Consider the following 25,465-nt stretch of genomic DNA (forward strand, 5'->3'; position numbering starts at 1 on the left):
TTTCAGGCGGTAACTGATCTAAACAAGGGGAGGAGAAGGGGCTGTAGCAGGAACGTTCCTTCCCACGCTTGTTCTCCCGGGCTCCCCGGGCGGTAATGGGTAGTGTGCTGTCGGCGTCCTGCCGCATTCGGCAGTAATGGCCTCAATTGCTGCCGCTCGCTGTCAGAGACCACGGCGGTTTTATTTTATAATAAAAGACAGGTTTGAGCAACGCGGGCTCGCAACTTGGGTTTGGAAGGCGGCCTTAGAGCTGCTGCCTGGAGACCCGGCACTGGGTAGTGGGAAGCTGCTACAGGAAGGGCTGGTGAGTCCCATCGTTTCCCTATGGGGATGGATGGAGGGGCACGGGGATGGTGTGAGTGGTGCCATGCCCAGGCAGAGACGTGATTCGGGGCTTGGATGTGCCCGACTGGGCAGCTCTTGGGAAATCACGCAGCCTCGGGCCGTTAAACCTGCCCTGCTGCTAATCCAGGACCGCTGCTCAGGGCTGGTAGCTGTTAAAAATAGCTCTAATGGCAGGAAAAAACGTTCCGACGGCCCCGCGAGGTGTCAGCACACGGAGATGTGGTTGGCTTTTTGTGCTGAAAACCCCTTTCCTCCGGAGCAAACCTTCTCACCCGTCCCGGGGCTGATGCCTGGGGAGGGGGAGGCTTCCCACCCACGGAAGCAGCCGTCGGACGGGGACACGGCTCTGGGTCATTCGTGAGCCGCGCTGGCCCCCAGCCAGTGACCTAGTAGTGAAAGGCTCGATCCCATTACCCTCTCCCACTCCGCTGGAGCCCTTGATTACATTTCCTAAGAGGTGGAGTAAAGCGGAGAGGGATAAAGCCCGCTCCATATGCAGCGCTCGGCAATCTGGGTTACGGTGCCATTGCCGCGGGCGCACGATTTCGAGGAGCGGTTGGGGTTCCGTGTTTCGGCAGGGAGGGAGCACAGAGCTCCCAAACTCCATAGTTTTTGCCTCAAGAAAACAATAAGGAGAGGGCACCCCCTGCGTCCGCCATCCCTTCTCCCGAACACCTTTACCTCTACCCCCAGGTTCGTCTTTTTGCATCAGCAGCGCAGGGATGCTGCACCTCATAAAAAACCAACCCACACTCATCCCTTAATGCAGCGTAAGCCCCGTCAGGATTTTCCCAGAACCTCGCGCTGCCGCTGTCTAGACGAGATTGTAGAAATACTCGCTCTTATTAAAAGTAACTTTTTTTTTTTAAAAAGAAAAAAAAGCTTCTTATTAAAGAAAGTCTAGATTCTTTCCAACCCACTCACACTTAATTAAAAAGCTCTTAGAAGCACTGTTAATGACACATCCTAGACTGGAGGATTGCGAGACGCCTCGCTGCGTGGGCGGTGCAGCGCGGGGTGGGGGGGGGTTAGGTACGTATTTTAAGCTTTTGCATCCCATTGGAAAGGGTGGAGGTGGCTGATGCTCGACGCCACCCAGCCATGGTGAGGCACGGGCTGTGAGTACAGACAGACGGGAGGTCAAAGGGCTCGTGGCAACCCGGCCACGGGTCCCTTCTCCCATCTCGGTTGGTGGGGTTGGTGTGTTTGAAGGCTTAGGAGTTGAAGTAGTTCTCGTTGCTGGTGTGCAAAAGCAGGGTGGCCAGGTGGCTTGCTGGGTGTGCAACATGCCACGTGCGTGTCCCACAGGCTGGGTGTGATGGAGCAGCTCGGGATTCAGCGGGGCGCGAGCCAGTGCGGGTGTGTTTAACGTTCCTTCTTTGCTGCATCTTTTAATGAGTTCCAAGTAGGAACACCCTGGGCATGAGTAAAGTGTCCCAGAAATGCCAGGTATTACAGCGGATTTGTGCATAGCGGGCCTGGAGGTAACAGCCTGTGGGAGCCAAGGTGGTGTTTGAGTTCGGAATTTGTGATAAAAGCGGTGTAGGCCCTCTGAAGCCGGGTGGTGGGGGAGAGGTGGGCTCCTTCCCGGTGCTGATGTGGTGGTGCTGCTCTCCCAGATCCTGCCCGCGTGGTGAACATGCCCCCCGTCATCTACGTTCCCATTGGGATACACGGATACATCCGCTGCCCGGTTGAGGCAGAGCCTCCAGTCACTCTGGTCAAGTGGAACAAAGACGGACGTCCCCTGAGAATTGAGAAGGTAACAAAGCCCCCGGGGATGGATGTGTCAGGGCACGGTGAGGTTCAGACCCTCATGTCCTCTGCAGACACCATGGAGCATCACTAGGCACCCTGTGGATCCAGCGCGCTCTCCGGAGAGCGGCCCCGTGGGTGGGATGCTGCTGCTTTTCCTTATCAGCTGTGGGCAGAGTTAATTTGGGCTCTTGCGTGGAGCTCAGGGTGCCTGCAGACACGCTGTCTGCTTCTCCCAGACCTCTAGAGTGACCTCCTGATGGCCCTGGGGTTTTTTGGTGGTTTTTTGTTGCTTTTTTTTTAATTTCCAATGGCAACTGATGGTTAAAAAACCCTTTTAACAAGTCTCTGTCTTCCTATAATCACAGTTTGATAGTCTGAGCAAGGATTTCAGCCATTAAATATTTAAAGAAAACGCTCGGTATTTTAGATATTTTTTTTTTCTTAAATATTAACAAGCCAAAGTTTTAATCCCATTTAAACCTGTTGCTGCTGTGGGTTTCTAGCCCTTAGTGCCCTCAGCCCCTCAGATGGAGTTGTCATCTTGGTGCCACCAGCATGAGTGTTACTTAGGGTGGGACAGATCCTGACGATAAATCTTTTGGGCTCCTTGATGAAGCCTGCCTGCACGTAGGGAGGAGAGGAATGAGATAAACCATCGTGTGTACAGAGCAGCCCTGCCCGGGGGGGCTGCGTTTGGATGGGCTGATGTTTCCTCTCTCTGCAGTTGAGGAGACAGGCTGGATGCTGGGATGGGATTAAGCATCTCCCGGGGACGTGGCAGCCGCCCTGGCCTTAGGTGGGGGGCTTGGCTGAAGGGGAAATAATAAGCTGTGGTGGGCGTAGGGTAAGTCAGCTCCCTCTTTCTCACTGCCGCAGTATTCTGGCTGGAACCTGCTGGAAGACGGGTCGATCCGGATAGAGGAGGCAACCGAAGATGCTCTCGGCACTTACACCTGTGTGCCTTATAATGCCCTGGGTACGATGGGCCAGTCTCCCCCTGCCCGACTGGTACTGAAGGTAACTCCCCTGCTAAAATCCTTCCTCTGCAGCCGGCGGGTTTGCCATGGGTTGTGCTGGGAAGAGCTGCCGGGGTCATGTGGGGCTGCCAGAGTCCCAGGCCAGACGTGAAGGCGTGCGTGCTTTGCAGAGGTATCTCACGTTGTAGTTAGGCTTTTTTTAACGTGGATTTTGCGACGTGTGCGGTGCTCGTTCTGCCCTCCCGCTGCAGGCGAGGATGAGGTGGTGGATTTTTTTTCCCCATGCTGCTTATTTGGTTGTTAATTCTGTGCAGAAATTCAGGTTTTACTTAGCTTTGCCGAATGCTCCTCTATGAAGAGAGCTCGGAAAGGGCTCTGTGCCCCCAAACTTGCTCCACTTATGGCCTTTTGCTCCGAGCCTTGTCTCTCTCACCTGTGCTGAGAAAGGTGAACGCGGGCCCTCGCAGGCATCCTCAGAGGGGAACAGTGGAGGCTGGAGTGCGAGTCATAGAATGGATAGGGTTGGAAGGGACCTCAAAGATCGTCTAGTTCTTTTCTTTCAATCCCCCTGCCATGGGCAGGGACACCCTCCACTACACCAGATTGCCCAAAGCCTCATCCAACCTGGCCTTGACCACTTCCAGGGATGGGGCAGCCACAACTTCTCTGGGCAACCTGTGCCAGTGCCTCACCACCCTCAGAGTAAAGAATTTCTTCCTTATATCCAATCTAAATCTCCCCTCTTTCAGTTTAAATCCATTGCCCCTTGTCCTATCACTACACACCCTTGTAAAAAGTCCCTCTCCAGCTTTCCAGTAGGCTCCCTTTAAGTACTGGGGTTTGTCTGTGCTGCAGTCGGAGGTGTGCTTCCCACCAGGACAGGCAAACCCTGCCTGCTGCAGCTGGAAATACCCCGCCGGAGCAGCGGCACGGCTTTCGGCATGGGCTGTGCTGCAGCCGGTGTAGGATGAGTGTAAGGCTTTGGTAGTGCTGGACTGGGGTAGTTTGAGGAAACGTGTCCCTGGGATGGCATTTTTGCCAACAGAGCACTTAGCCCTGCTGACCTGGGCTTGGCTTCACGGAGGATTTTAATAAATGGATGATTTGAGCTCTGGGGACACTCCGCGTGCTCTTGCTGCGTGCGCAGCCCGAGGCACGCTGGGCTCCCGGTGCTGTTCCCAGCACGGCTGGGGTGGGAGCCGCTGCCTCTTTCTTTCCCGAACAAAAAGTCCCGTGGTTGTGAGCGGCGGTGATTCACGGCGTCTGGCGGAGGTTCACGTGGTAAGGCTTTGTGTGCCAGAGGCACATGCATCCGCTGAGACGGCGTCGGTGAGAGCGGGCTGATGTCTGATGTGATGTGGGTGGATTTTTCTTGTTTACCTCCCTAAAACTCGAACGAGGTGCCCCAGTGCAGCGGCTCTTCGGAGAAAACTTCCCCACGGAGGGTGTCATTTGGTGTACCGCTCTCTGCCGTGGTTTTCCTTGCGATGCCTCAACTTTACCCAAACTGGTGATTCATTTGTTCTGGAAAAGGGCTGGTTTTGGTGGTGGGGAGCCGCTCGCGTGCACGCGTGGTGGGATTTTGGCGTGGGTTGACGCTCCTTGCCTTTTCCCTTGGCTGCAGGACCCCCCCTATTTCACGGTGCTACCAGGCTGGGAGTACAGACAGGAGGCAGGGAGGGAGCTGTTGATTCCTTGCGCTGCTGCCGGAGACCCCTTTCCCATCATCGCCTGGAGAAAGGTACCCGGCCTGCCAGACAAATCTGCAGTGCCTTTGGCTTTTGGTGAATATTGCAGACAGAGAAGCCACACTCTGTCCCGGTAAGAACAAACTGCAGGTACAGCTGCTTCGCTTTGGGCTGAGCCACTGCCGTCCTGTCCCGCAGGTGGGTGGGGGAAGCCCGGCTTGTGGCCACTGAGTACTTTAATCCCATGAAACCGTCACGGCAGCATCTGCAAAGCTGAGCGCTGCCCCCGGCCCTCCTCTGCCTCCTCTTCCTCACCGCTGCTGCCCGTAGGACACCCTCCTCCTCGCCTGCCAGTCACCAGCAGGACGCAGCAGCCCCGGCGATGCTGTTCTTGCGGCACGGACCTCCCGCGGTGGGGAGGGGACGTGCTACCAGAGCATGTCGGGGGGTCTCTTGGCTGAGTTTCGGCAAGGGGCTGGACCAGTCAGCAGCTGCTTTGCTGCCCCGTGGCTTTGAAGACCTTGGGAAGATGCTGTTTTAATGATGCTGGACTGGACATAATGATTTCAGGATGTCCCTTTCTGTAGAACAGGGTAGGATCCATCACTGTGGCACAGCCTGGGAGCAACCAGGGCTTTCCAGTCCTCCTCCAGCCATCCCTTCACTTCTCACCTTCACTGCTCCTGTAGGAAAGCCACTGTGCAGGGGACCTCCTGGGTTCTTTGCCCTTCCGTCAGGATCTTCTTTCCAAGCCTCCTGTCCCTTTCTTTTAGGGCTCCTGAGAGTGAGCGGGGTCCCTGGATTGCCCATTGGACACTGTCCTCAGTGCTTGCAGTGTGAGATGCTGGATCTCTTTGAGTTTCTTTTACCAGCACGAGGAGGACCATGACTTGCACAGATTGCGAGCGACCTACCTAAAACTTGTTTAGTCTTTGTCTCCATCTTATTTTTCCTTTCCCCCGACCATTCTTATTCAGGTTTCTTTTCAACCCCTCTCGTGTCTCATGACGGTTCTCCTCATGTCATGACTCTGGGCTTATCCTCCCAACTCCAGTCAGGGCTGGCTTGGGCTGGGTTGAGTTTCCCAGCGCCAGAAGCAAGCTCCCTCACTCCCTGTCAGCCCAGCAGCACCCAGCGGTGTCTTGAAGGACTTCTGAAGACTTGGGCTTGGGTTCTGGTCACCCTATGTGCCCGTCAGTTCCTCTGCTTATCCTGTGTGGCAGTATCGAGCTGTGGGTCCCGGTGTTGATCGGCAGAGACCTCCGCGTGAAGAACAGCTGAAGAGGACTCAGGACAACGTGGGATTTGCACAACTTTGGCTGATGGGCGTAGACAGGAGTTGTTACAAGATCCATTTTTCTACTTGGCTTGAGAGCTCCCGGGCACCTCCATGCACGCCATCCTCCCGTGTCCCTGTTGGGGCCCTTGGCTGCCCAAACCTCTGCTGTGAAGGGTCCTGCCTCTCCTCTGCCGCAGGCTGAGGGGCAGTTTGGGCACCTCCTGGGGCAGCCGGTGCCTTCCCCGGCCCGGGAGGGTGTTTGCCGGGGGCGGCCAGTGCGCCTTCCTCCGCAGTGGTTTCAGCTTTGGATGCTGGAGGTTGAGCCCTGGTGCAGGACTCGGTGTCCGGGCGAGTGCCGTGGGGTTTTCCGCTCGTGCCCGAGTGCTGAGCATCAGCCTCCTTGACGCATGCCTCTCGCGTTGCCCCGCCAGGTCCTCGCGAAAACGGGGGAACCGGCTGCCTTGCCGCGACCGGAGAGACCAGATCCCTTGGTGGTGGCCGGCGGTGTCCCCTGGGCCGTGCAGGTAGCTTAGTGACCCCGCTGCCGCCTCGCCCTGCCCCGCAACCCGCTTCTGAGTCGTGGATTTGTTTGTTTTTTTGTTTTTTCTTTTTTTTCCCCCCCTCTCTTTGCCCGGCTCTTCCCGCTCCTTGCCCAAGGTAGGGAAGCCCAGCAGGAGCAAGCACAACACACTGCCCGGCGGCACCCTGCAGATCCGCTCCCTCGGCAAGGACGACCACGGCGAGTGGGAGTGCGTTGCCACCAACGTCGTCGCAAGCATTACTGCCAGCACCCACCTTACCGTCGTAGGTACGCGCGGGGCGGGGGACGGGTCCCTGGGTATGGTCCCCCCAGGCAGCGTGTCGGCAAGGCGGGAGATGGGGATGCTTCCCGTGAAAAGCAGCGTCTCCTTTAAACCTTATTTACCAGCTGCCTTTTTCTGCTCTCTTCTTTTGGCCACCTGCGGGCACAGCTGTCCTGCCACAAATTCCAAAATTCCAGGTGACCTTTGCTTGGTGCAAGAGGAGTCCCCTCGACTCATGGCTGGGAGCAGACCCCTTCCAGCCCCCTTGCCTTTGCCGACCAGTGCGTGGTCTCACTCCCCTACAACCCTTCCCTTTCTCTCTCCGCAGGCACGAGCCCTCACGCCCCGACCAGCGTGCACGTTGTGGTCGCCATGACCTCAGCCAACGTCTCCTGGGAGCCCGGCTATGACGGTGGATACGAGCAGACTTTCTCAGTTTGGTACGGCCCTCTGTGAGTCATCCTGGCATGCTTTGCTCTCTGCTTCTTTTCTTTCCTAGCCGAGCTTCGAGCAGCCGGGGCGGGAGGAGGGTGGTGAGGGTGGCGTGCCCCCCGGCTCAGTGCCGTGGGTGTTGTGGGGCTGAGCTCCCGTTTGGTGCCTCGGAGAGCTGGGTGGTGGTGGGATCACGTAGGTCCTGCGTTTCCTCTCCCTTCTGCGCTAGGCAGCACCACCGTCTGCCCCAGCAGGTTTTATTCTGCTCGTGGTGCAAGGGAGGTGCTTTGCATTCGTGTAACTTTGCCTCCGGCATCTAATTTCAAGATAAACTGTTTACGGAGCTTAACAGCCAGGGAGAGGATGGAAAATGCAACCTTTATAGAGCGCGTCCTGGAAGAGCTGTGACTAAGCAGAAATGATCTCTCCTTGCTCTGCGGCTCTCTGGAGGTGGTTGAATCCCGGCTGAGTTTGCAACTGGCTGCCACGAGATGCTGACCGGGTCTGAGCCTTGTGGGGCATCGCTCCTGTGCCAGCCTGCCCTGCCCAGTACCCAAAACCAGTGGGTGCATCCCGCCTTCCCACAACGGGGCCGGAGTCGGCCCTGTTGGCTTTCCCCTGGGGTAATGGAGAGCAAAACGTAGCTGCAGCGAGGTTGGGGTTTTCTTTAGACTCTGCCCTTGCTCCTGTCTTCCTCTTCTGAAGAGCTGTCCATGGCAACGTGGAGGGGATCGCGTCTTCCCTTCCCAATTCTGGGGCTGACATTCTTCAGCTTTTCTCCTTGCTCTCTTTCCTTCCTCACCTTGATCTGCCCTGATGGAGGCTGTGGATAGAGCGGAGGTAGGGTAGATGCTGCCCATAATGATTTCTGCTCTGCTCCAGCCCGAGGCCAGACATTTGCAGGGTGAGGCTGGACAGTCTGTCGGGAGGTGGAAAGAAGAAATGGAACAAGCAGAGGGGAGGAAAATGAGGGAGCGAGCGGAGCAGTGCAGACCTCGCTCTGATGAAAACATCCTCGGGAAGGAGTGGTTCAACCTCTCTGCTCTGGGGACATGGCTCATCTTGGAGGGAGGCGGCAGCTGCTACCAGGTTCCTGCCTCCTTGAGGCTCTTCTGGACAGGGCACGACATTGCGCCAAGCTTGCCTTAGGGAATTTACAGGGTGCTGTGGGGACCTCGAAGAGGGATGCAGAGACCTGTCTTGTCCTAACAGTGAGGTGTGAGCCCTCGGGGCTGTGCTGCTCCCCGGGACTGGGGAGCCCAGCAGAGGTGGATGGTGCTGGGTCACCTGTGGCCGTCCAGAGAGCTGGCCAGCTGGAGAGTGTGCATTCTCCTCCCTGCTGTGGCTATGGGATGCTCAAGCAAAATGTGGCTTTGCCTCCTCTCCTCCCGCTTCTGCGGTTGTTGGTGCTGGAAAACGCAGACCCCGCTCCCCAGGGATGGCCGGGACCACCGCAGCATCCCGCCTGCGTACGCGCTGTCCCTCGGCAAGGACGTTCTGCCGCGCCCAGTGGGGTGATAAGCTTTGCATTTCCCCTCCACTGTCCCTGCCCGCAGCCGCGCTGGGGAGAAGGGGTGTGAAGGTGGTGGGGTTAAATGCTGCAGGGAAACCCACTGAGGGCGATGGGCTCCGTGCCACCATCGCGGCGGCAGGGGATCGTGGGAGCCGTCGCAGCCGGAGCCGCGGTGACACGGGGGCTTTCCTGCCCGCAGCCGCGCGGTTTGGCGGAGGCACCGCTGCACGTGCATGGCTCTCCGCCGGCTCGCTTGTTGCCATAGCTTGCTGCTGCTTCTCCTGCCTCACCTTGTGCTCCCTTTACAGCGGCGTTATTTGCCTTTGCTCCGTCTCTTACTTGCTACTGGGTGAGCTCACCCGGCTGTATGCCAGTGGCTGTGGATACGCCCACTGATCTATGTGGAACACACCTTCTGCAGTAACCCTTCCCAAACCCTCTGCGAACACTGCAGCCGAGGGCTGGGACTCCCTAGAGCATCTTCTCCAACATGAGCACCAATACTCCCAATATCGTTGCAGCGCGACGATGCCGCGCTGGGACATGGGGCTCTTTCACCGTGGTGCTGCATGGCACGGCTGTGGCTTGAGGTGGCCGCGGGCTCACGTGTTCTGGGGGCTCACTGGGACAGCTCCGGGAGATTTTTCTTTTTTTTTTTTTTTACCCTCAATTTGTGGGTTGTAGACGCCTGTGGAAAAGCTGTGTCCTGTGCTCCCTGCAGATGCCTCTGCGGCACTGCCAAACCCTGAGTTGTGCCCTGGGTGGTGCTGGCAGCCCTCGATTTGTGCAAATACGGTGGAAGTGGTGATTTAGTTCAATGACTTTTGTAGAATTGCATGTACAGGGCTACAGCTGAGGGAGAATTTGGCACTGGCTCAGGAGCTGTCGAGGTATAAATGGGAATAGAGCCCATCTGCTCTAGCCATGCCCTTTGCACCACTTGTGAGGGTAAAAATGCACCAGCTTCCACTTTAGCCCGTGGGATCTGATGGAGGTAACCTCAGAGCGGGGCTGTTGGCACTGCTTTCGTCTCTGACCTTGCTCTGAGGATGCCGGTGGTGCACAGCAGAGGGGAGGGCTGGTGTCAGTGTCTGTATGAGCCAGGGGATGCCGGTGTGGCACAACAGGACGGCGCCCCGTGCCTGGCAGTCCTCATGTGCGCCGTGCCGGAGCCAGCTTTTGGGTGGCGAGAGGCTGCCCCACGTCCATACACATCGCTGCTGTCAAACCAAACCATTGCTCAGGAAAGCTCCATTTTCGCTCGGGAAGTTAATGCTGCCTTGTTGTCCTCCCTAAGGCAGCTTCCCTAAGGATCGCTCCCTTCTCTCTTGACAGGATGAAGAGAGCCCAGTTTGGCCCCCATGACTGGCTGTCTCTCCCCGTGCCAGCTGGTTCCAGTTGGCTACTGGTGGATACCTTGGAACCGGAGACTGCGTACCAGTTCAGTGTCTTGGCTCAAAACAAGCTGGGCACCAGCTCCTTCAGTGAGGTGGTCACTGTGAACACTCTAGGTAGGTCCTCCGTGGGCATGAGAGGACGAGGGGGAAGGGATTCAGGAGGTCCATGGGGAAGAGAGGTGACCCTTTGCCTTGGTCCGTGTGTCCTGTCTGCTGGGGATGGAGATGGTGACCAGCAGCAGCAATTTCCAGCTGCATAGGAGATAGTTCGTGGAGAGTTCTGGATGAAGCTTGTAGCCTTTGCTGTATGCGTGAGGCTCCTGGGAATTTGTCCTAAGAGACAGCGTGGGAGGGCCGTACTGTACCAGTCACCTCTTGGTTCTTCCTTAAGTTCAGCTGGGGTCAGGAGGTGTTAACAGAGCACAAAATCACTTGCGTGCGGCTCAGAGCAGGAGCTATCACAAAGAGCCTCATGTTGGTACCTGCCTTGGGGCTGTCTCGGGCAGAGGTGGAAGGAAGCAGGAGGTTTTCTAATGCTGTGCCCCTTTTCTTGGAGTCACTGCATCGTTAGCCCCCTGCTTTTTGGAAAACTGCTTTTGTATCTCTGAGATAAGAGAGCACATGCCTGAGATGTGACTGGAAGGTGGGAGAGCATCCTCTGTGCTTCCCCTCGCCCCGTCTCAGAGGTGTCCCTGTCCCGTCCGCTCTGTCTCCAGCATTCCCTGTAACAACTCCAGAGCCTCTGGTGTTGGTTACCCCACCGAGGTGCCTAACAGCCAACCGAACACAGCAAGGCGTCCTCTTGTCGTGGCTTCCTCCCGCTAACCACACCTTCCCCATCGACCGCTACATCATGGAGTTCCGCGTTGCGGAGAGGTGGGAGATCTTGGATGACGGCATCCCGGGGACCGAGAGCGAGTTTTTTGCCAAGGACTTGTCCCAGGTAAGCGAGGGCTGCCCACACCATGCCGCTGGTGTTGAACTGTCTGCTGCAGCTCTGGGGAAGCTTTGAGGGTGGCTCGGTCCCTGTGCTAGGATCTTCAGGGAGCTGGGCAAGGTTGGTGGCTGTGGTGGGGGGCCTGACGGATGTGCTTGATGTTTCAGGACACCTGGTACGAGTTCCGGGTCCTGGCGGTCATGCAGGATCTCATCAGCGAACCCAGCAACGTTGCTGGCGTGTCCAGTACAGGTAAGGGCTGACTGCATCTTCTACCCCCCGCTGCGGGAGCATCTCTGCTTCTGCTAACGCTCAGGTCGTGCATCACGACAGTGGCGGCTGGTTTTGTGCTTTTGCCTGAGATGCTCAGGCTGTGAGCTGGGCTGGTGGGCGCACGGTTAGGATCGGTGTTGCTGCTGGCTCTGTGCAAACACGCCAGTGGCACTTGGAGTGGGCAAGGGCGAACTGCCCCATTTAGTCCTTCCCGCAGAGCGCGGTGTTGTCGGGCATCCGCTGGCGCAGGGCGGCGGCACGTCTCGGCTCTGCGGGGTGCCCGCAGAACAAAGCTCTGACCAGGCACTGCGCAGCCTGGAAACGGGAATGAAAGGTGCAGAGGGGCAAACGGTAGTGCTGCAGTGCGGAGTGTGAGGCGGGAAATAAAGCTTTGCACCAGGAGGCTGCAATGCTCTGCAGCTCATTTGTGTACCCTGGTCCAGCTTGGAGGACACTCCTTGAGCAAGGGGACGGGCGAGGAGGGCACCTGATGGCGATGGGGAAGGCAAGGGATGCAGGAGGAGATGGGGATGCGGCACATCCTGCTTTACTAGCTGTCCTGGAAAAGCCGAGGAGGGATGCAGCGGTCTCCCTCTGCCCCCAAGTGGTACTGGTGTGGAGAGCCTGCTGCAGCCTCCCTGCTTCCCTGCCCTTGCTCCTCTCACATAATTTTTCTTGCTGGGTTTTTCTGCCACTGCCCTCCCTGACCGAAAGCTGGTGCTCTCGGCAGGCGGACACGTGCTGATCCCGGGGGGGCTACAGCGGGATTTCGGTCTGGGAGATAACCGCAGGTTTGGTGCAGTCATGTGCACTTGTACGTAAATGTGTATTTGTGTAGCGTGGAGGCTTCTTCTCTGGGGACCCCTCAGCTAAGAAAAAAAGGTTTATCTGGTGCGAGGTCACCAAATCCCTTGTTGGTGGTCTACAGCAGCGCTGACTGCTCTCCCCAGGCGGGCTGGGTTGGAAGCAGGGTCTTTGCTTGGAGACTGTCACTCCTGGTACCAGTTTCCTTCGCGCTGCTGTAGGTCCCCAGCGATGGCAGCAAGCAGGGGAGTGCACGTAACATCTAATTGTGGTTTTTCCCCCTCCCAGACGTATTCCCTCAGCCTGACCTGACGGACGAGGGTCTAGCCCGCCCAGTGCTGGCTGGCATCGTTGCCACCATCTGCTTCCTGGCTGCTGCCATCCTCTTCAGCACACTCGCCGCCTGCTTCGTCAACAAGCAACGCAAACGCAAGCTCAAGCGCAAGAAAGGTGAGCCTGTCCCCGGTGTGCTTCCTCCCTCCCTCCTGCCTCTTCCTCCTTCTCCTTTCTCCTCCCTGGTCGTGTTGTGGTTGTAACCTTCTTCCCTGTCTGTCTCTTCTTCCGTCCGTGCGCGTCCTCAGGTGAAGCCCTGACTTCATCCCTCGGCTGTGCCTGAAAGCGCCCGTGGTCGGGAGCGGGAGAGGCAGGGTGGGTGAAGAGGCGACAGAGAAACTCGCCTGGGATTTCCGAGGGAGCGCTCTCGCGTGGTGATAAACTCCTAGAGCCGGGGGTTTAGGGCTGGGATGTCCTCTGGGCCAGAGATGGGGAGCGACCGCTCACCTCCCCGAGGTCCCTCTGGAGCTGGGCTCTCCAGCCGCTTCCTACCCGGAGCGGGCAGTGCCCGACAGCCGCGCTAGGCTAGAGAAGACCCCTGCAAAGGAGACCTCTCTGCTCTGCTTCCCGAAAGCCGGGACTGCCGCTGCCGTGCAGGAGCGGTCGGTAGGGAAAAGGGCGGCTGGGGAGCCGGAGAGGGCGGAGGACTCGGCTCCTTCTCCTCTAGCCTGTGAGACCGCGGCAGCAGGAACGGGCAGGACCCTCTGTCGGGAGCTGTTTGTTGTCAGCAACCATTAAAGCGCTGGAGCAATGAAACCTTGGCCTCTCGTTGAGTGTCTTTTGTTGTCGTGATGTTGAGTTTGTCTTGTCTCTGTTGTGCTGCGCCTCCTTAGCGTTCTCTCTTCTTTCCCCTTTTTATTCTCTTCCAGACCCACCTCTCTCGATAACCCACTGCAGGAAGAGTTTGGAGTCCCCGTAAGTATCTGTCTTAGATGCGGCACCGGGCTGTGGGTCTTCCAGGTGCCTCCTTTCTGCAGTTGTTACAAGGCTCAAATGGAAACGTCTGACCTTGTTTGGTTGCTTCGGTGTTCCTTGAACTTGTGGGAACACATCGGTTCACAAGAGACAGACCAGCTTTGGAGCAGAAAGCAACAGGGACAAATGCAGCAAACTTTAGACTAAGAGATGACCCCATGGATCTGTGGACATCAACCAAAGCTGGAGTTGGCTGGTGGAACTCAATCACACACCCAGCTTGAAGGGGCTCCTTAGGAGAAGGGCTAGCCTGCTGCGAACAGAGTCCTTCGTGCAAGCTCGATGTAGTTTTTGAGTCATTCTCTGTTGGCTCTGTCTTTTCTTGGGAAATTCAGAAACGAAGAGTGCCCTGCTGAAGCCTCTTTCCACGTGTGCCCAAAGGTGGTGGATTGTGGTGCTGCAAGACCCCCAGCTCCTGGCAGAGCCCATCAAAAGCACATATAGCTGCTAATCAACGGGAGCATCTTCCCGATGGGAGCACAAGAGGCTGAGATGTGGACATCTCACGCTTTGGCTCTTGGACTGTTGCGAGATGTCCCGGTGCTGGTGGATCTTAATCTTGCTCTTTTTTTTGGTTCGTCTGCTGCACTGAAATAACCGTGGCTGCATTGTCTCTGTTGGCTCTGCTGCCTTTGGCCTTTCAGTCCTGTTTGTCCAAGGCTTTTTTGATAGGGATGAGTGAACTATTCTGATGCTCTCTGCCTTTTGAGACCCTCAGCCTTAAGTTTGAGTGTTGAGAATGCAGGGGAAAAAGTTGGTCTGAAATGATCCATCAGGATCTCCAAGAGAGATGCCGAGTTCTGCGGGAGGGGACGTTTGCGTGACGTCCCTCCTCTCGGGGGGCTTTCCCTGGTGTGGATGGCTCAGGTGAACGTAGGAAACCTTTGAAGGAGTTGGAAGCGAGTTCTGGATCTGTCTTTCGTCCTGCTGGGGCTGCGGAGCTTGTTGCAAGGGGTTGGTGGAGCTTGTTGCAAGGCATTGGCATGGGCTGCCTGCGCTGGGGGGATGCCAAGTGTGCTGAGCTCTGCTCCTGAGGACCCAGGATGATGTGTGCTGCTGCTGGTCCTCTGTGCCGTGGCTGGGCAAGACTCTACCGTCCTGGTTAGAGTTTTCCCAGCAGTTCCTATTTTGAGAGCTGGTAGCACTTTCTTTTCTGGATCTGAGTGGCGGTTCTTCTGGGCGAGAAGACCTCCTTTCCCCTCTGGGTGACCGTCCACTCTCTCGGTTTTTCTTCCTGTGGTCCAGGTTGTCTTCCGGCAAGGTGAGTCCTGAGAGCATCCGCACGCTTCGTCCCCCATCGGAGTCCTCCGACGACCAGGGCCCGCAGGCCAAGCGGATGCTGAGCCCCACCAAGGAGAAGGAGCTCTCCCTTTACAAGAAGACCAAGCGAGCCATCAGCAGCAAGAAGTACAGTGTCTCCAAGGCGGAGGCTGAAGCCGAGGCCACCACCCCCATCGAGCTCATCAGCCGCGGGCCGGACGGCCGCTTCGTCATGGACCCGGCGGAGATGGAGCCCTCCCTGAAGACGCGGCGGATCGAGGGCTTCCCCTTCGTGGAGGAGACGGACATGTACCCCGAGTTCAGGCAGTCAGACGAGGAGAACGACGACCCCGTCGTCCCCACCTCCGTCACCGCCCTGAAAGCCCAGCTCACCCCTCTCTCCTCCAGCCAGGAGTCCTACCTTCAGCCACCAGCATACAGCCCCCGGTTCCACCGGGCACTGGAGGGTCCCGGCGCCCTGCAGGCCACTGGCCAGGCCCGCCCGCCGGCCCCCCGGGCTTTCCACCACCAGTTCTACGGTTACCTCAGCAGCAGCAGCCCCGGGGAGGTGGACCCGCCGCCCTTCTACATGCCAGAAGTCAGCCCGCTGAGCTCGGTCATGTCCTCCCCGCCGCTGCCCCCCGAGGGGCCCTTCGGACACCCCACCATCCCCGAGGAGAACGGGGAGAACGCCTCCAACAGCATGCTGCCCCTGGCCCAGACCCCCACGGGGGGCCGGTCCCCCGAGCCCTGGGGCAGAGCCGAGTTCCCCTTCGGCGGCCTGGAGCCGGCCCCCGCGCCGTTCCCCCACCAGCTCCAGCCCTGCGAGGCGGCCGAGGGCACCCAGCCCACCGGCTGCCTCCCACGAGGGCCACCCCCTTCCTCCCTCCAGGTGGTCCCCGCGTCCTACCCGGGCATCCTGCCCCTGGAGGCACCAAAGAGCTGGACCGGCAAGTCTCCCGGCGGGGGCCAAGCCTCCGTGCCCACCACCACCAAGTGGCAGGACAAACCTATGCAACCCATGGGATGTCAAGGGCAGCTAAGACATACCAGCCAAGGTATGGGCATACCCGTGTTGCCTTACCGCGAACCGTCCGAGCCCGTCGGCCCCAGCGGCACAAGCACATTCAGCCTGGACACCAGGTGGTACGAGCCCCAGCCCCGACCTCGGCCCAGCCCTCGGCAGGTCAGGAGGGCTGAGCCCAGTTTACATCAGGTGGTGCTACAACCTTCGAGGCTTTCTCCTCTGACCCAAAGCCCCCTCAGCTCCCGCAACAGCTCCCCGGAGCTGACTGCCCGCGCCCGGCCCCGGCCGGGTCTCATCCAGCAGGCAGAGGTGTCGGAGATCACCCTGCAGCCCCCCGCGGCGGTCAGCTTCTCCCGCAAGTCCACGCCGTCGACGGGATCTCCGGCACCCAGCAGCCGGGGAGGCAGCCCCAGCTACCGACCTACTGCCACCACCTTCACCTCCCTGGCCACTGGCTACTCCGGCTCCCAGGGCTCCTCCCTGCCCGTGGACACGATGGATGTTTTTGGAGACATCCCCTCTCCCAGGAGGGCCGGCGAGGAGATTCTCCAACCGGAGCCAACGTCCACCACGGTAGCTGCCACGGGGTAAGTGCCTGAGCCCCGTGGTGCCCCCGCCTCAGCTACCCTTCCCGGCTTCCCCCACCCTGCCTCACCCGCTCCCTCCGACTTCTCCCCGCCATCGCCATCCCAACTCGTAGGGTCTCTCTTGGGCGTGCTGCAGCATCCCTTTTGGAGACGGCGTCCCGCGAGCTTTGCTAGGAAGAGGCTGGTGCCGCGGGCACGGGTTGCATGGCCGCTGCCCGAGCGAGCCGGGTTTTAGGCAGGCGACCTTCCTGGTGCCAGCGCCATGTTTGCTTCCTCCCCATCCGCTCCCTTGGGAAGCCGGGAGCGCTGTGATTCGGGCTACGGGTTGTCTACCAGGTGTGCAAAGACCTGGCTCGCGTAGGTAAGTGTCCTGGTGTCACTGGCAGTTGTTTCCTCTTCTAGCTGCTGGCTCTTGGCTTTCTTCGAACATTAGGGCCGCCGCGCCTCTTCTTCCTCCTCTTCCTCCCCGCGGAGTCTAGCGAGCTTTAATGCATGACAGAAACAGCTATCACGGTCACCGCCCCACCTGCAAAAGGGATGCTGCAGCCCCGGGACGCGGGCAGGGAGAGCTCGAGGACTTAGCCACACCAGCAGCATGTCAGGAGAGGAGGAAAGATAAAACAAAAAAAAAAATAAACTAACCCCAGCGGAGATCGGGAGGCTGCCGGCACGCTCAGATCCTGCCCTAAAGAGGGATGTGGCTGCACTAGACAGTAGCGGCTGGTTTTCCAGGTACCAGGGTTGCTCCAGGCAAAAAGCGTCTCTCTCTCTTTCTCTTTCTTTCTGTATTTCTCCTCTTTCCCTCCGTCTTTCACAGCACCTCAGACCCCGTAGCCGTGCTTCCGTCCCATCCTTTCGTCTCGCTTCATTTCGGCTTGTTGTCTGGCGGGGTGGAAGCCCCGCTCCGGCTTGCGGCAGAGAGGCGTCGGGGCGCCCGGCCCCGCGGCGCGGTCGGAGGCGGTACGGAGAAGAGGCGCGTGTTTCGGGGATGGGGATGGGGGGAGACAGCGTTTCACCCCGCAGCGCCCTCCGCATTTCACTCCCACCCTCTGGTACCTGGAAGCGTTAGTGGCCTTAGAGAACCCCTCCGGCATGGCCCGGCTGGGGAGCGCAGGGGGAAGGAAGGGAGAGGATGGGGAGGGAGAGGAGCTGAACGAGCCTGAAAGAACTTGTGTGTGCCTCTGGAAAACGCAGCTACGGAGCGATGCTGTCGAGCACGTAGACGTAGGTCCACGTCTCCTAAGCCAGGGCACCCCGAGGAGACCCAGCTCCAGGAGAGATTCCCGTTAGAGCAGCACTGTTGTCCGTGCTTTTACGCAGTGTCTCCATTCGCTGCTTCGATTATTGTTTTCTTTTCTTCTTTTCTTTTCTCTTCTGTTTCTTTCCCCCTTTCTTCTTCCAGCCTTGTTTTGTTTGTGTTTCAGTTTGGTTTCTTTCCCTCCTTTTCCTTTGGAGTTGTTGACGTGCTGATGTGTTGCGGAGCTCGGCTCCTTGCGGGTGTTGATAACTGCTTTGTTTTTGATTAATCTCAGCTATCTGGGCAGTGTTGTCGAGACAAGCTTCTCCTCAGCTCAATAGGTAAGGGTGATCCATGTCCGAAAGGATGGTGTGGGTGCTGTGGAGGGTGGCCGGGAGCGGGGCATGAGAAGGGGACACGGAAGGGGCTTTTCCAATACCATCTCTTCCTTTAAAGGGGAATAAGGAATCCGAAAACACTAGGAAACACCTCTGGACGCACAGTCTCTGTGGCTTTTGGGTTTCCCCTCCCAGCAGCACGCCGCTGCTCCCTGCCTGCGTGTTGAGGTAGGGTTGTCCTGGCTGATCGGAACCAGGAGGAGCTCATGGGCATCTCCTGGAGCCAGGCAAAACAGCCACCTCCAGAGCAAAGAGCTGCAGACAGTGAGCTCGGAGCGGGGCTCCAGAATCAGTCTCCAGTTGCGATCTGGGAAAGGGAGAATTTTGTTCCCATCAGTACCCAGATCTGTTTCCTTCTTCCCGAGTCTCCTTGGTCATGGAAAATGGGAGAAGTCTGTGTTTTAAGATGGACTGTATGGTTGGCCGCAGTGTAACTACAGTTTCAGACTGCCAGTGAGGGGTGTTATTGTTCCCATCACAAGTGTAGTCATAGTAAAAGCCCTCCCTCTCTGAAATACTCCTTGGAGAAATCTTTTTAAGACTTTTTCTGGCCCAGCTGTAATTAACCAGCCCTAAGTAGATCTTGAAACGCTCTCCCAAGAAAATAGCTCTCGGGCTGCCTTCATGGGGCTGGTTTCTTAGATGGCCACGGGCATCCCTGGAACTGGGATGGAGTAATCGGGAGGTGGTTTTCAGACCTTATGAGCAGAGAATGTCACTAAAACTGCTAAAGCCCCATGGGATAGTAGTCATTTCTGACCCCAAGGATTGGGAACGCTGACCTGCTTGGCTATCAGCCAGGCTGGTTTTGGAAGGAGAGGTGGGATTGCAGATGAGACAGTTTCTAGGGCCTGGCTATGCCCAGGCTTTCTTAGGACAGGTCTTACAAAAACTTAAGCTTTGCTGGTGTGGATGGAAAGAGTCAAGGTCCTGGCTGATGCTCTCCTAACAGCCTGAGGAGCCCTGTTGGACTGGAAAAGAGCCTCACGAGAGAGAGATGAGATGCCTAGAGCAATCAGGTAGATGTTTCCAGGAAAGAGGAACTCCTCCAGCTGATGTGGAGGGTTGTCCTGAGGTGGGGAGAGCTGGAGAGGTGAGGAAGGAGTGACGAGTCACAGTGATGGGATCAGGTACAGGATGTGTGCTCTGTTGAGAAGTCATCCTCTGTCTTGGCAAACACCTTCCAGTTTGAGCCTTGCAGCCTCCAAAGCTCTTAAGCGCTTGGCCACCACCACCTTCTGTTTTCCGCTGCTGATTGCAGAGCAGGATGTCCCATGAGGAGCAAAGCTAGCACCCAGCCTCAGTGAGATCTGGGCTGTGCCAGACTTCTCAAGAAATGGAGAAGCCCTCGGTGAGGATGTGGCTGTTTTCTCTATTCTTTTTCTGTGGTGCTTCCCTGCTCCGGGAGCATTAGGGACACGAGTGAACATGGCTTTAGTGCAGCAGAGGTGAGTCCAGGCTTGGATCTGGGTTCGGTGTGGCTCTTGCTCCTGTGTCCGGTGCTGGATACTGTGGGCTGATGAGGTTTCAGGAGCAGGGTGACATTGCCCAGCAGGACACTTGCTGAGGAGCAGCCGAGCGTCATATTCCGAGATGTTGCTGGGGATTGGAGTCGCAGGAGCAACTCCAGAGTCATTATCTCCAAAAAAGGGGGAGCCGGAAGAATAAATCTCACTTTAATAAGCGAGGAATCCTGTAAAGAGCCCAGCCAAGTAATTTCTTGATGATTTGGGGTCATAAAATTGTCAGTGCGTGTGGAGCACAGGGATTTGAGACCAGACCAGCCAGATTTCTGTGCTGCTGTAATAAAAGCTGAGAGGAGGAGAGGGAGAAGCAGTTTGCCGGCTCGGTGGCTGCGGCTGGGTGAAGGTTGGCTGGTTTTTACCGATGGGCAGGGACAAATAATGCCGCTACCGAGCTGGCACGAGTGGTTTTCCCATCTTCTCTCTGGATGCAGCGCGCGGCGATGCATCCCCTGATGGGGAAGGAGTCGGGGGTCTGTTGTCTCCCTGCGGAGGGAAACCCAAAAACCACAGACAAGGCGCCGAGCCCCCGCGCCCCTCGGCACCGCAGCCTGCCCCGGGTGGCCGCCCCGGCCCCCTGCCCCTTGCTGGGCTGGCACTGCCAATGCCGGGAGCTGGAGGGCTTGGCTGCGGCGTAGCGTTGAGCGACGAAGGGACGTCGGCGCCGGGCGTGCGGGAGGAGGAGCACCCCTCGCTCCCCGCTTGAAAGAAAACAGGTTCCCCTTTAAAGACTGTCCATGTGCTGATCCTCTGCATGTGTTTCATGCCTCCTCCCGCTTGGAGAAGTTGTGAGTCCGCTTGTCTGAGTGCGTTTCTTTTCTTTCTTAGTTATTATTATTATTATTATTTTTTTCTTTTCAGTCTCTTTAATTTACTTATATATTTTCTCACTCCTGTTTTTCATTTATCTTCCTTTCTCCCTCTCCCTTTCCTGGGACTGTATCCCCCTCTTCCTCTCCAGTCCGACCCGTTTTCCCTCGCCCTCTTTCCTCTCCCGTCAGCATGGTGAAGTCCGTTGTGTAGACGAGTCGTGGTGTCTGCAGGCCTGTAGAAGGGACCCCCTTCTCCGGTGTGCTCCCCACTGTGACCAGCCCCTTCCTCCCTCATTGTGGTGCCTTGGCAGCAGCTCTGGGGTGAGGGGCCGTCACCGCTGTGTTTCTCTAGCACCTCTGGCGCTGAAGGATCTCAAGCCGTGCGGGATGACATCCTGGGATGGAGGCGGCAGCCAGCGCTGCCTCAGAGCAGAGGGGGAATTCCGACTTGCACGACGTCTCATGGGATCACACAGGACTTGAGCTTGAGATGGAGCCTTGTGTAGGTGAACTGAGATCTTCGTCTGAGGAGGATGAAATGTTGAAGGACATGGTGGCGCTGAGATGCAGCGGGCTCTGGTCCAAGAGGGTGCTCTTACATGTCCAAACTATTCCTGGATGTCACTGTCTTTACTCAAGGAGAGAAGTGACAGGGAACATGTGTTGAGACCTCCACAAGGTGAAATACCTGTATTGTGCCCTTAAATCTCCTGGACCCTTCCTTTATACAAGTTCTCCCTTTTGGGTGGAAAGAGGTTCGTGATGCTTTTGAGGGCCTTCTCCCTTACATCTTTGCTTCGCATGTGGCAAGGCATTTGAAGAAGAGCAGCTGAGATGTGTGTTGGGTTGGATAGCTCTCCCAGTACCACTCTGTCCATGCAGTTCAGACCTTTGCTTGTTCAGAAGGGCTGTCCTTTGAAGACTCAAGGAAAACGGCTGCTCCAGGCGTTTGTGGCATCTCACAGAAGGCTCATGTCAGGAATTCACATGCGCTTCTTGAAGCTCCTTTGCTTGGCTCTGCATTGAAGTCTCTAGAAGTTTGCCCACCTCCCTGAACCTCTCATCTGTTGGTGTTCAAGATATCTCTTGTGCACAGGCAGCTGCCCAAAATGCGAACTCTGGGGGCAGGAAGAGGCTTAAAATGAAAATTAATTTGAAAGAGCTGGAGTCCTTTGAAGAAATAGAGGGTGGGTAGAGCAGATAAAATTTGGCTGGTGAGTAGCGTCGTTTCGTCCTCCGCTGTACCTCTTCCTTGCCAGAGGTCAGACTGTATTTATGGTGACACACGGGCTCAGTGCGCTCGCTGTTTATATTTGTGTGTATAAATACAAGCCCAATTACGGAGAACTAGTGGAAATGAGCTTCAGGCAATTTCCTCATAATCCCTCGCGTAAATCTGTCTAATTTTGTCAACGTGCCACGGCAGCATCTTCTTAGAAGGAAAAAAGAATGGAAATAGCAAGAACCGTTTACAAGTTGAGCTTTAGCAATATTAGCAAAGTTGTCTGGGTGGTGGGAACAGGCGATGGAAAGCAGATGCTGATGGGCACGCGTGAGCTCCATCAGCGATGGACTGGGGCTGGAGTAGTTGAGGTCGCCGTTAGCCAACTACTTGCCTGAGTGTAACTATTGCGTAAATACTTGTGTTGGGTGGATATAAAATGGAAAAAGCCTGCCATTGACTGTTGGAGCAGGAATTACTGCATGGAAGTCCCATGCTGTTGGCTCTTTGGGTCGCTGTGGTCTTACTGGGAGCCAGTGTGTGCGTGGGATGTCGGCATTGATACAGCTCAACGTATAGTGCCCCAATAGAGCTCAGAACTGCCACTCGCAGCATCTCTTGAGAGAAGCTCATTGTACTCAGGAAGAAGTATAAATGGTAAACGTTGTCCTTGCTACGAGGGAAGGCTCTCGCTTGGATCCAGCCAGCAGGACTACCAGCTTGTCTAATGAGGTACTTCATCTTCGGCTGATGTGCTGCTCTGCTGGGAGCTGGAACAGAGGCTCTCCAGGAGCATCCACGCCTTGATGTCTCTGTTGCGATGGGAAATGTGAAAAGGAGCTTTTCTATAGCCTGGTCTTTGGTTTTCCATCGCATCTGCTGTGCCCCAGCTGCTTCGTCAATTCACACTGCGCTTTTCCCGGTGCTCTGCGATGCTGCTAGCAGAACAGAGACGCTTTGCAATCACAACGCATCTTCAAAACCAACCCCTTCTGCTCCCGGAGGGCAAAATCCCTGAGGAGCTCTTTGCCTGTGCTGCTCCAGCTGAAGCATCACCGCTCCAGCAGCTGCTCAGGATCTGGGACGTGATGCGTTGCTGTCACACCGTGCTCTCCACCGAGGGAAGCCGGCGGGGTGTTTTCAGTGCCGGTGTGGCTCCATCTGAAACCCAAGGGAGACGAGAAGCTCCAAACTCGCTGTAGGTGGATAGGCTCTTGTACAGCAGCCTGGGTGCGCTGGGCTCGGTGCTCGAGCTTGGGTGCTCACCCATTCCCTGCTGCTCCTGCCGGCGCTGTTTTTGCCATGCCGGATGGATCGCACCATACTGACGGACCGGGATGACTTCATCTGCAACTTTTTGGTGACAAAGCGGGAGTCTGAAAGCACCGATGCTGCCTCCTTGCAGCTGGCTGAGGCGACTCCTCCACCTGCCCGTCCTGCTGCCTTGTGAAGAGCCCTGGGTTTGCTGAAGCGTACCCCAATCACAGATGGCTGAAGATGCAGGAGTTGCGGTCAGCACTGTCCTCTGCGTGGCTGTTTTGAAACAATTTGGTCACTGACCTCTGATGACCAAGTTGTGAGAGCAGAAGAGCGTCATCTCCTCCTTTGAAGGGTAGGACAGGCTTGTTAGAGGCACGCTGGTTTAAATCTCCAGGCTTTCCTCTCTGGAGCCTGGCTTTGAGCGTTGGATGTATTGCAATGAAAGGTGCTTTGTGGATCTGTGACAACTGGGATTGATCCCAGGTCATTACCTGTGGCCTCAGACTTCTCCTTCTGTGGCATGGTTGGTTGGTGCACCCTGGAGGGTCATGAAAGTAAAATGGAGAGCAGGAAGGATACGGGAAAGCAGCAAGAGGGAGGGATGCTCTGATGCCTTATGGATGAGAGCTGGACTCACCACTCTCCTAAGGAAAAGGTTTTCCTCTGCAACAGTCAGGCTTTCCAGCCCTTGGATGGGAAAAAATGGGTACAGTGAAGAAAACAGAGCAAAAAAAAAAAAAAAATCCCTTTGCAAAAGGGAGGCCACTTAACCTTGAGCTGGTTCCTGTAGAAGAGCTACTCAGGGACTAAATCTGGAAAACTATTGCTTACAACTGCAGGCTGTCCTGCAGGAAACAACCTTTGCAAAACCCTCCTTGCCTCTCGCAATAAAACCTTGTCAGTGTTTTTATTACAACATCCTGTCCCCCAGGACAAGAAAACCCAGCTCCCAGCCCCTCGGCGTTAACGGAGTAGATGCTCCTGTTGCTTTTCTGTTGTTGCTTATAGCAGGGACCTGGGAACGAGGTACCGCTCCCAGCTCTGTCGGCGTGTGCCCTTCGTGTCCTCGTCTGTCGTGGTTTCTTTTGGCTGTGGGAGCAGGACCGGGCAGGATCCTGCCTCCCTGCTTGTTTGTGGCGCCGGTGTTGTCCGCCCTGGGTGGCTCGTGATGCCCGTCTCGATGCTGCCGTGCCGCTTCTGCCTGTCTCTTCCTCTCTCTCTCTCTCTCTCTCCATCCCAAGGGGTTTCCCACCACTTCCCAGAAATACCTTATCGGACATAGGATCTGCCCCGTCCTTTTTTTTGTTTAGTGGTGCTGGCATGGCAGGCAGGTGAGCTGGGGTGCCGAGGGCTCTCTTGCGGGGCCGGCGTCGGATGTTGCCGGCGGCGCCGGCTGGGCTCGCGGTGCCGTGCGGCGATGCGGAGGGAGATGTAGGGACCCCTGCCTCGCTCCGCGCTCCGACACGCCTGGCTGGCCCCCCTCCCTCGGCCCCGGGTTTCTCACCTTTTCCTTTTCCACGGCACAGCTGGCTGGGGTCAACCGATCCCCCGCCGGGGACGTCCGGAGGCCCGAGCGTGGCAGAGAGCCGCTGACGACGTCTGTCTGCTTTTGCTTCCTAGAAAACGTCCATCTCCGTCCGGGGACGCTGCTGCACCTGAGAGGCTCGAAGCTCTGAAATACCAGCGGATAAAGAAGCCCAAAAAGTCATCCAAGGGCTCCTCGAAATCCAGAAAACAAGCCAGTGAGTGCGAGGACCCTGTGGTCCCGATGGCATCCCCTCTGTCTCCCTGTGGGCAGAGCTCGGGCAGGTCCCTGCCGGCCCCAGCATCCCAGCCCATGCCTGGATGCTGCCCTCACCCCCTGCCCTGCGAAGGGATGGCTCCCTGGGCTGCTCCCCTGCAGGCTGTCTCTCCCCCACCTCCAAACCGAGTTCCCCTTCCGTGCATCTCCCATCTCTAGCGATTTGTTCTGGATTTTATTCTTGAGCATTCATTTAATTTTCCCCAATGATGCCCTCCCTCCTCGCCGAGGTTTGGGGCCAGGCTTGCCATAACCCGCTTTTTACGGCACGCAAAGCGCTCGATAGCTGCTGGCTCTGCTCTCATCTGCCTTCTTTCACCCCCCCAGACGGCTCTGCCTCCCAGGTTCAGCACCTTCCCAGCTCTCAGGTACTGTGGCCTGACGAAGCTGTCTGCCTCCGCAAGAAGAAGAGACACCCTCGTCAGGACCCCTTCGCCCGCCTCTCGGCACTGAAGGACGACCTCTGCCACCGGCAGCTCCCCGAAGACCAGACAGCCATTCTCAACAGCGTGGACCACGACGACGCCAGCGGCCACGCCACCTTGCTTTAGCCTAGCGCCGGCCCGAGAAGGTTAAACAGGAGCGGGTGGAGGGGGCCGACGTCGTGCTGCCAGGGTGGGGGGATGCCCCTACGCTGCCGCCTCTGCCGGGGGGTCCGGCGGCTCGTGGTGGGGATGAGCTGGGGGGGACCCTTGGACAGGTTGGGGGGACAGGGAGGGATGCCTGGGGCTGGGCGCTCCTCGGATCTGCTTCTCCTCCCCAACTCCAGACGGCTTCGGTTGGGTGGGAAGGGGGAGAGGGTGTTGCACCTCGGTTCCGGAGAA

The 25,465-nt window shown here is 57.2% G+C and overlaps 1 protein-coding gene across 2 annotated transcripts in view; it reads left to right on the top strand.

The window, feature by feature from the left end:
- The window catches only part of IGSF9B (immunoglobulin superfamily member 9B), a 37,963-nt gene extending 12,771 nt beyond the window's left edge, over nt 1–25,192 (top strand). The window contains exons 8-21 of one of the 2 annotated variants that reach the window (XM_086626975.1): nt 1,965–2,107; nt 2,980–3,120; nt 4,705–4,821; nt 6,479–6,571; nt 6,705–6,855; nt 7,179–7,302; nt 10,131–10,306; nt 10,909–11,135; nt 11,297–11,381; nt 12,495–12,656; nt 13,409–13,454; nt 14,760–16,388; nt 24,461–24,582; nt 24,969–25,192. In XM_086626975.1, coding sequence (XP_086483101.1) covers nt 1,965–2,107; nt 2,980–3,120; nt 4,705–4,821; nt 6,479–6,571; nt 6,705–6,855; nt 7,179–7,302; nt 10,131–10,306; nt 10,909–11,135; nt 11,297–11,381; nt 12,495–12,656; nt 13,409–13,454; nt 14,760–16,388; nt 24,461–24,582; nt 24,969–25,192 — 3,440 coding nt within the window. The remainder of the gene's footprint in view (nt 1–1,964; nt 2,108–2,979; nt 3,121–4,704; nt 4,822–6,478; nt 6,572–6,704; nt 6,856–7,178; nt 7,303–10,130; nt 10,307–10,908; nt 11,136–11,296; nt 11,382–12,494; nt 12,657–13,408; nt 13,455–14,759; nt 16,389–24,460; nt 24,583–24,968) is intronic. The other variant, XM_086626976.1, reaches the window with a different exon arrangement.
- The last annotated feature ends 273 nt before the right edge of the window (nt 25,193–25,465 follow it).

Source organism: Tauraco erythrolophus, chromosome 26 (genome assembly GCF_009769465.1).
Source record: "Tauraco erythrolophus isolate bTauEry1 chromosome 26, bTauEry1.pri, whole genome shotgun sequence".
Taxonomy (NCBI): Eukaryota; Metazoa; Chordata; class Aves; order Musophagiformes; family Musophagidae; genus Tauraco; species Tauraco erythrolophus.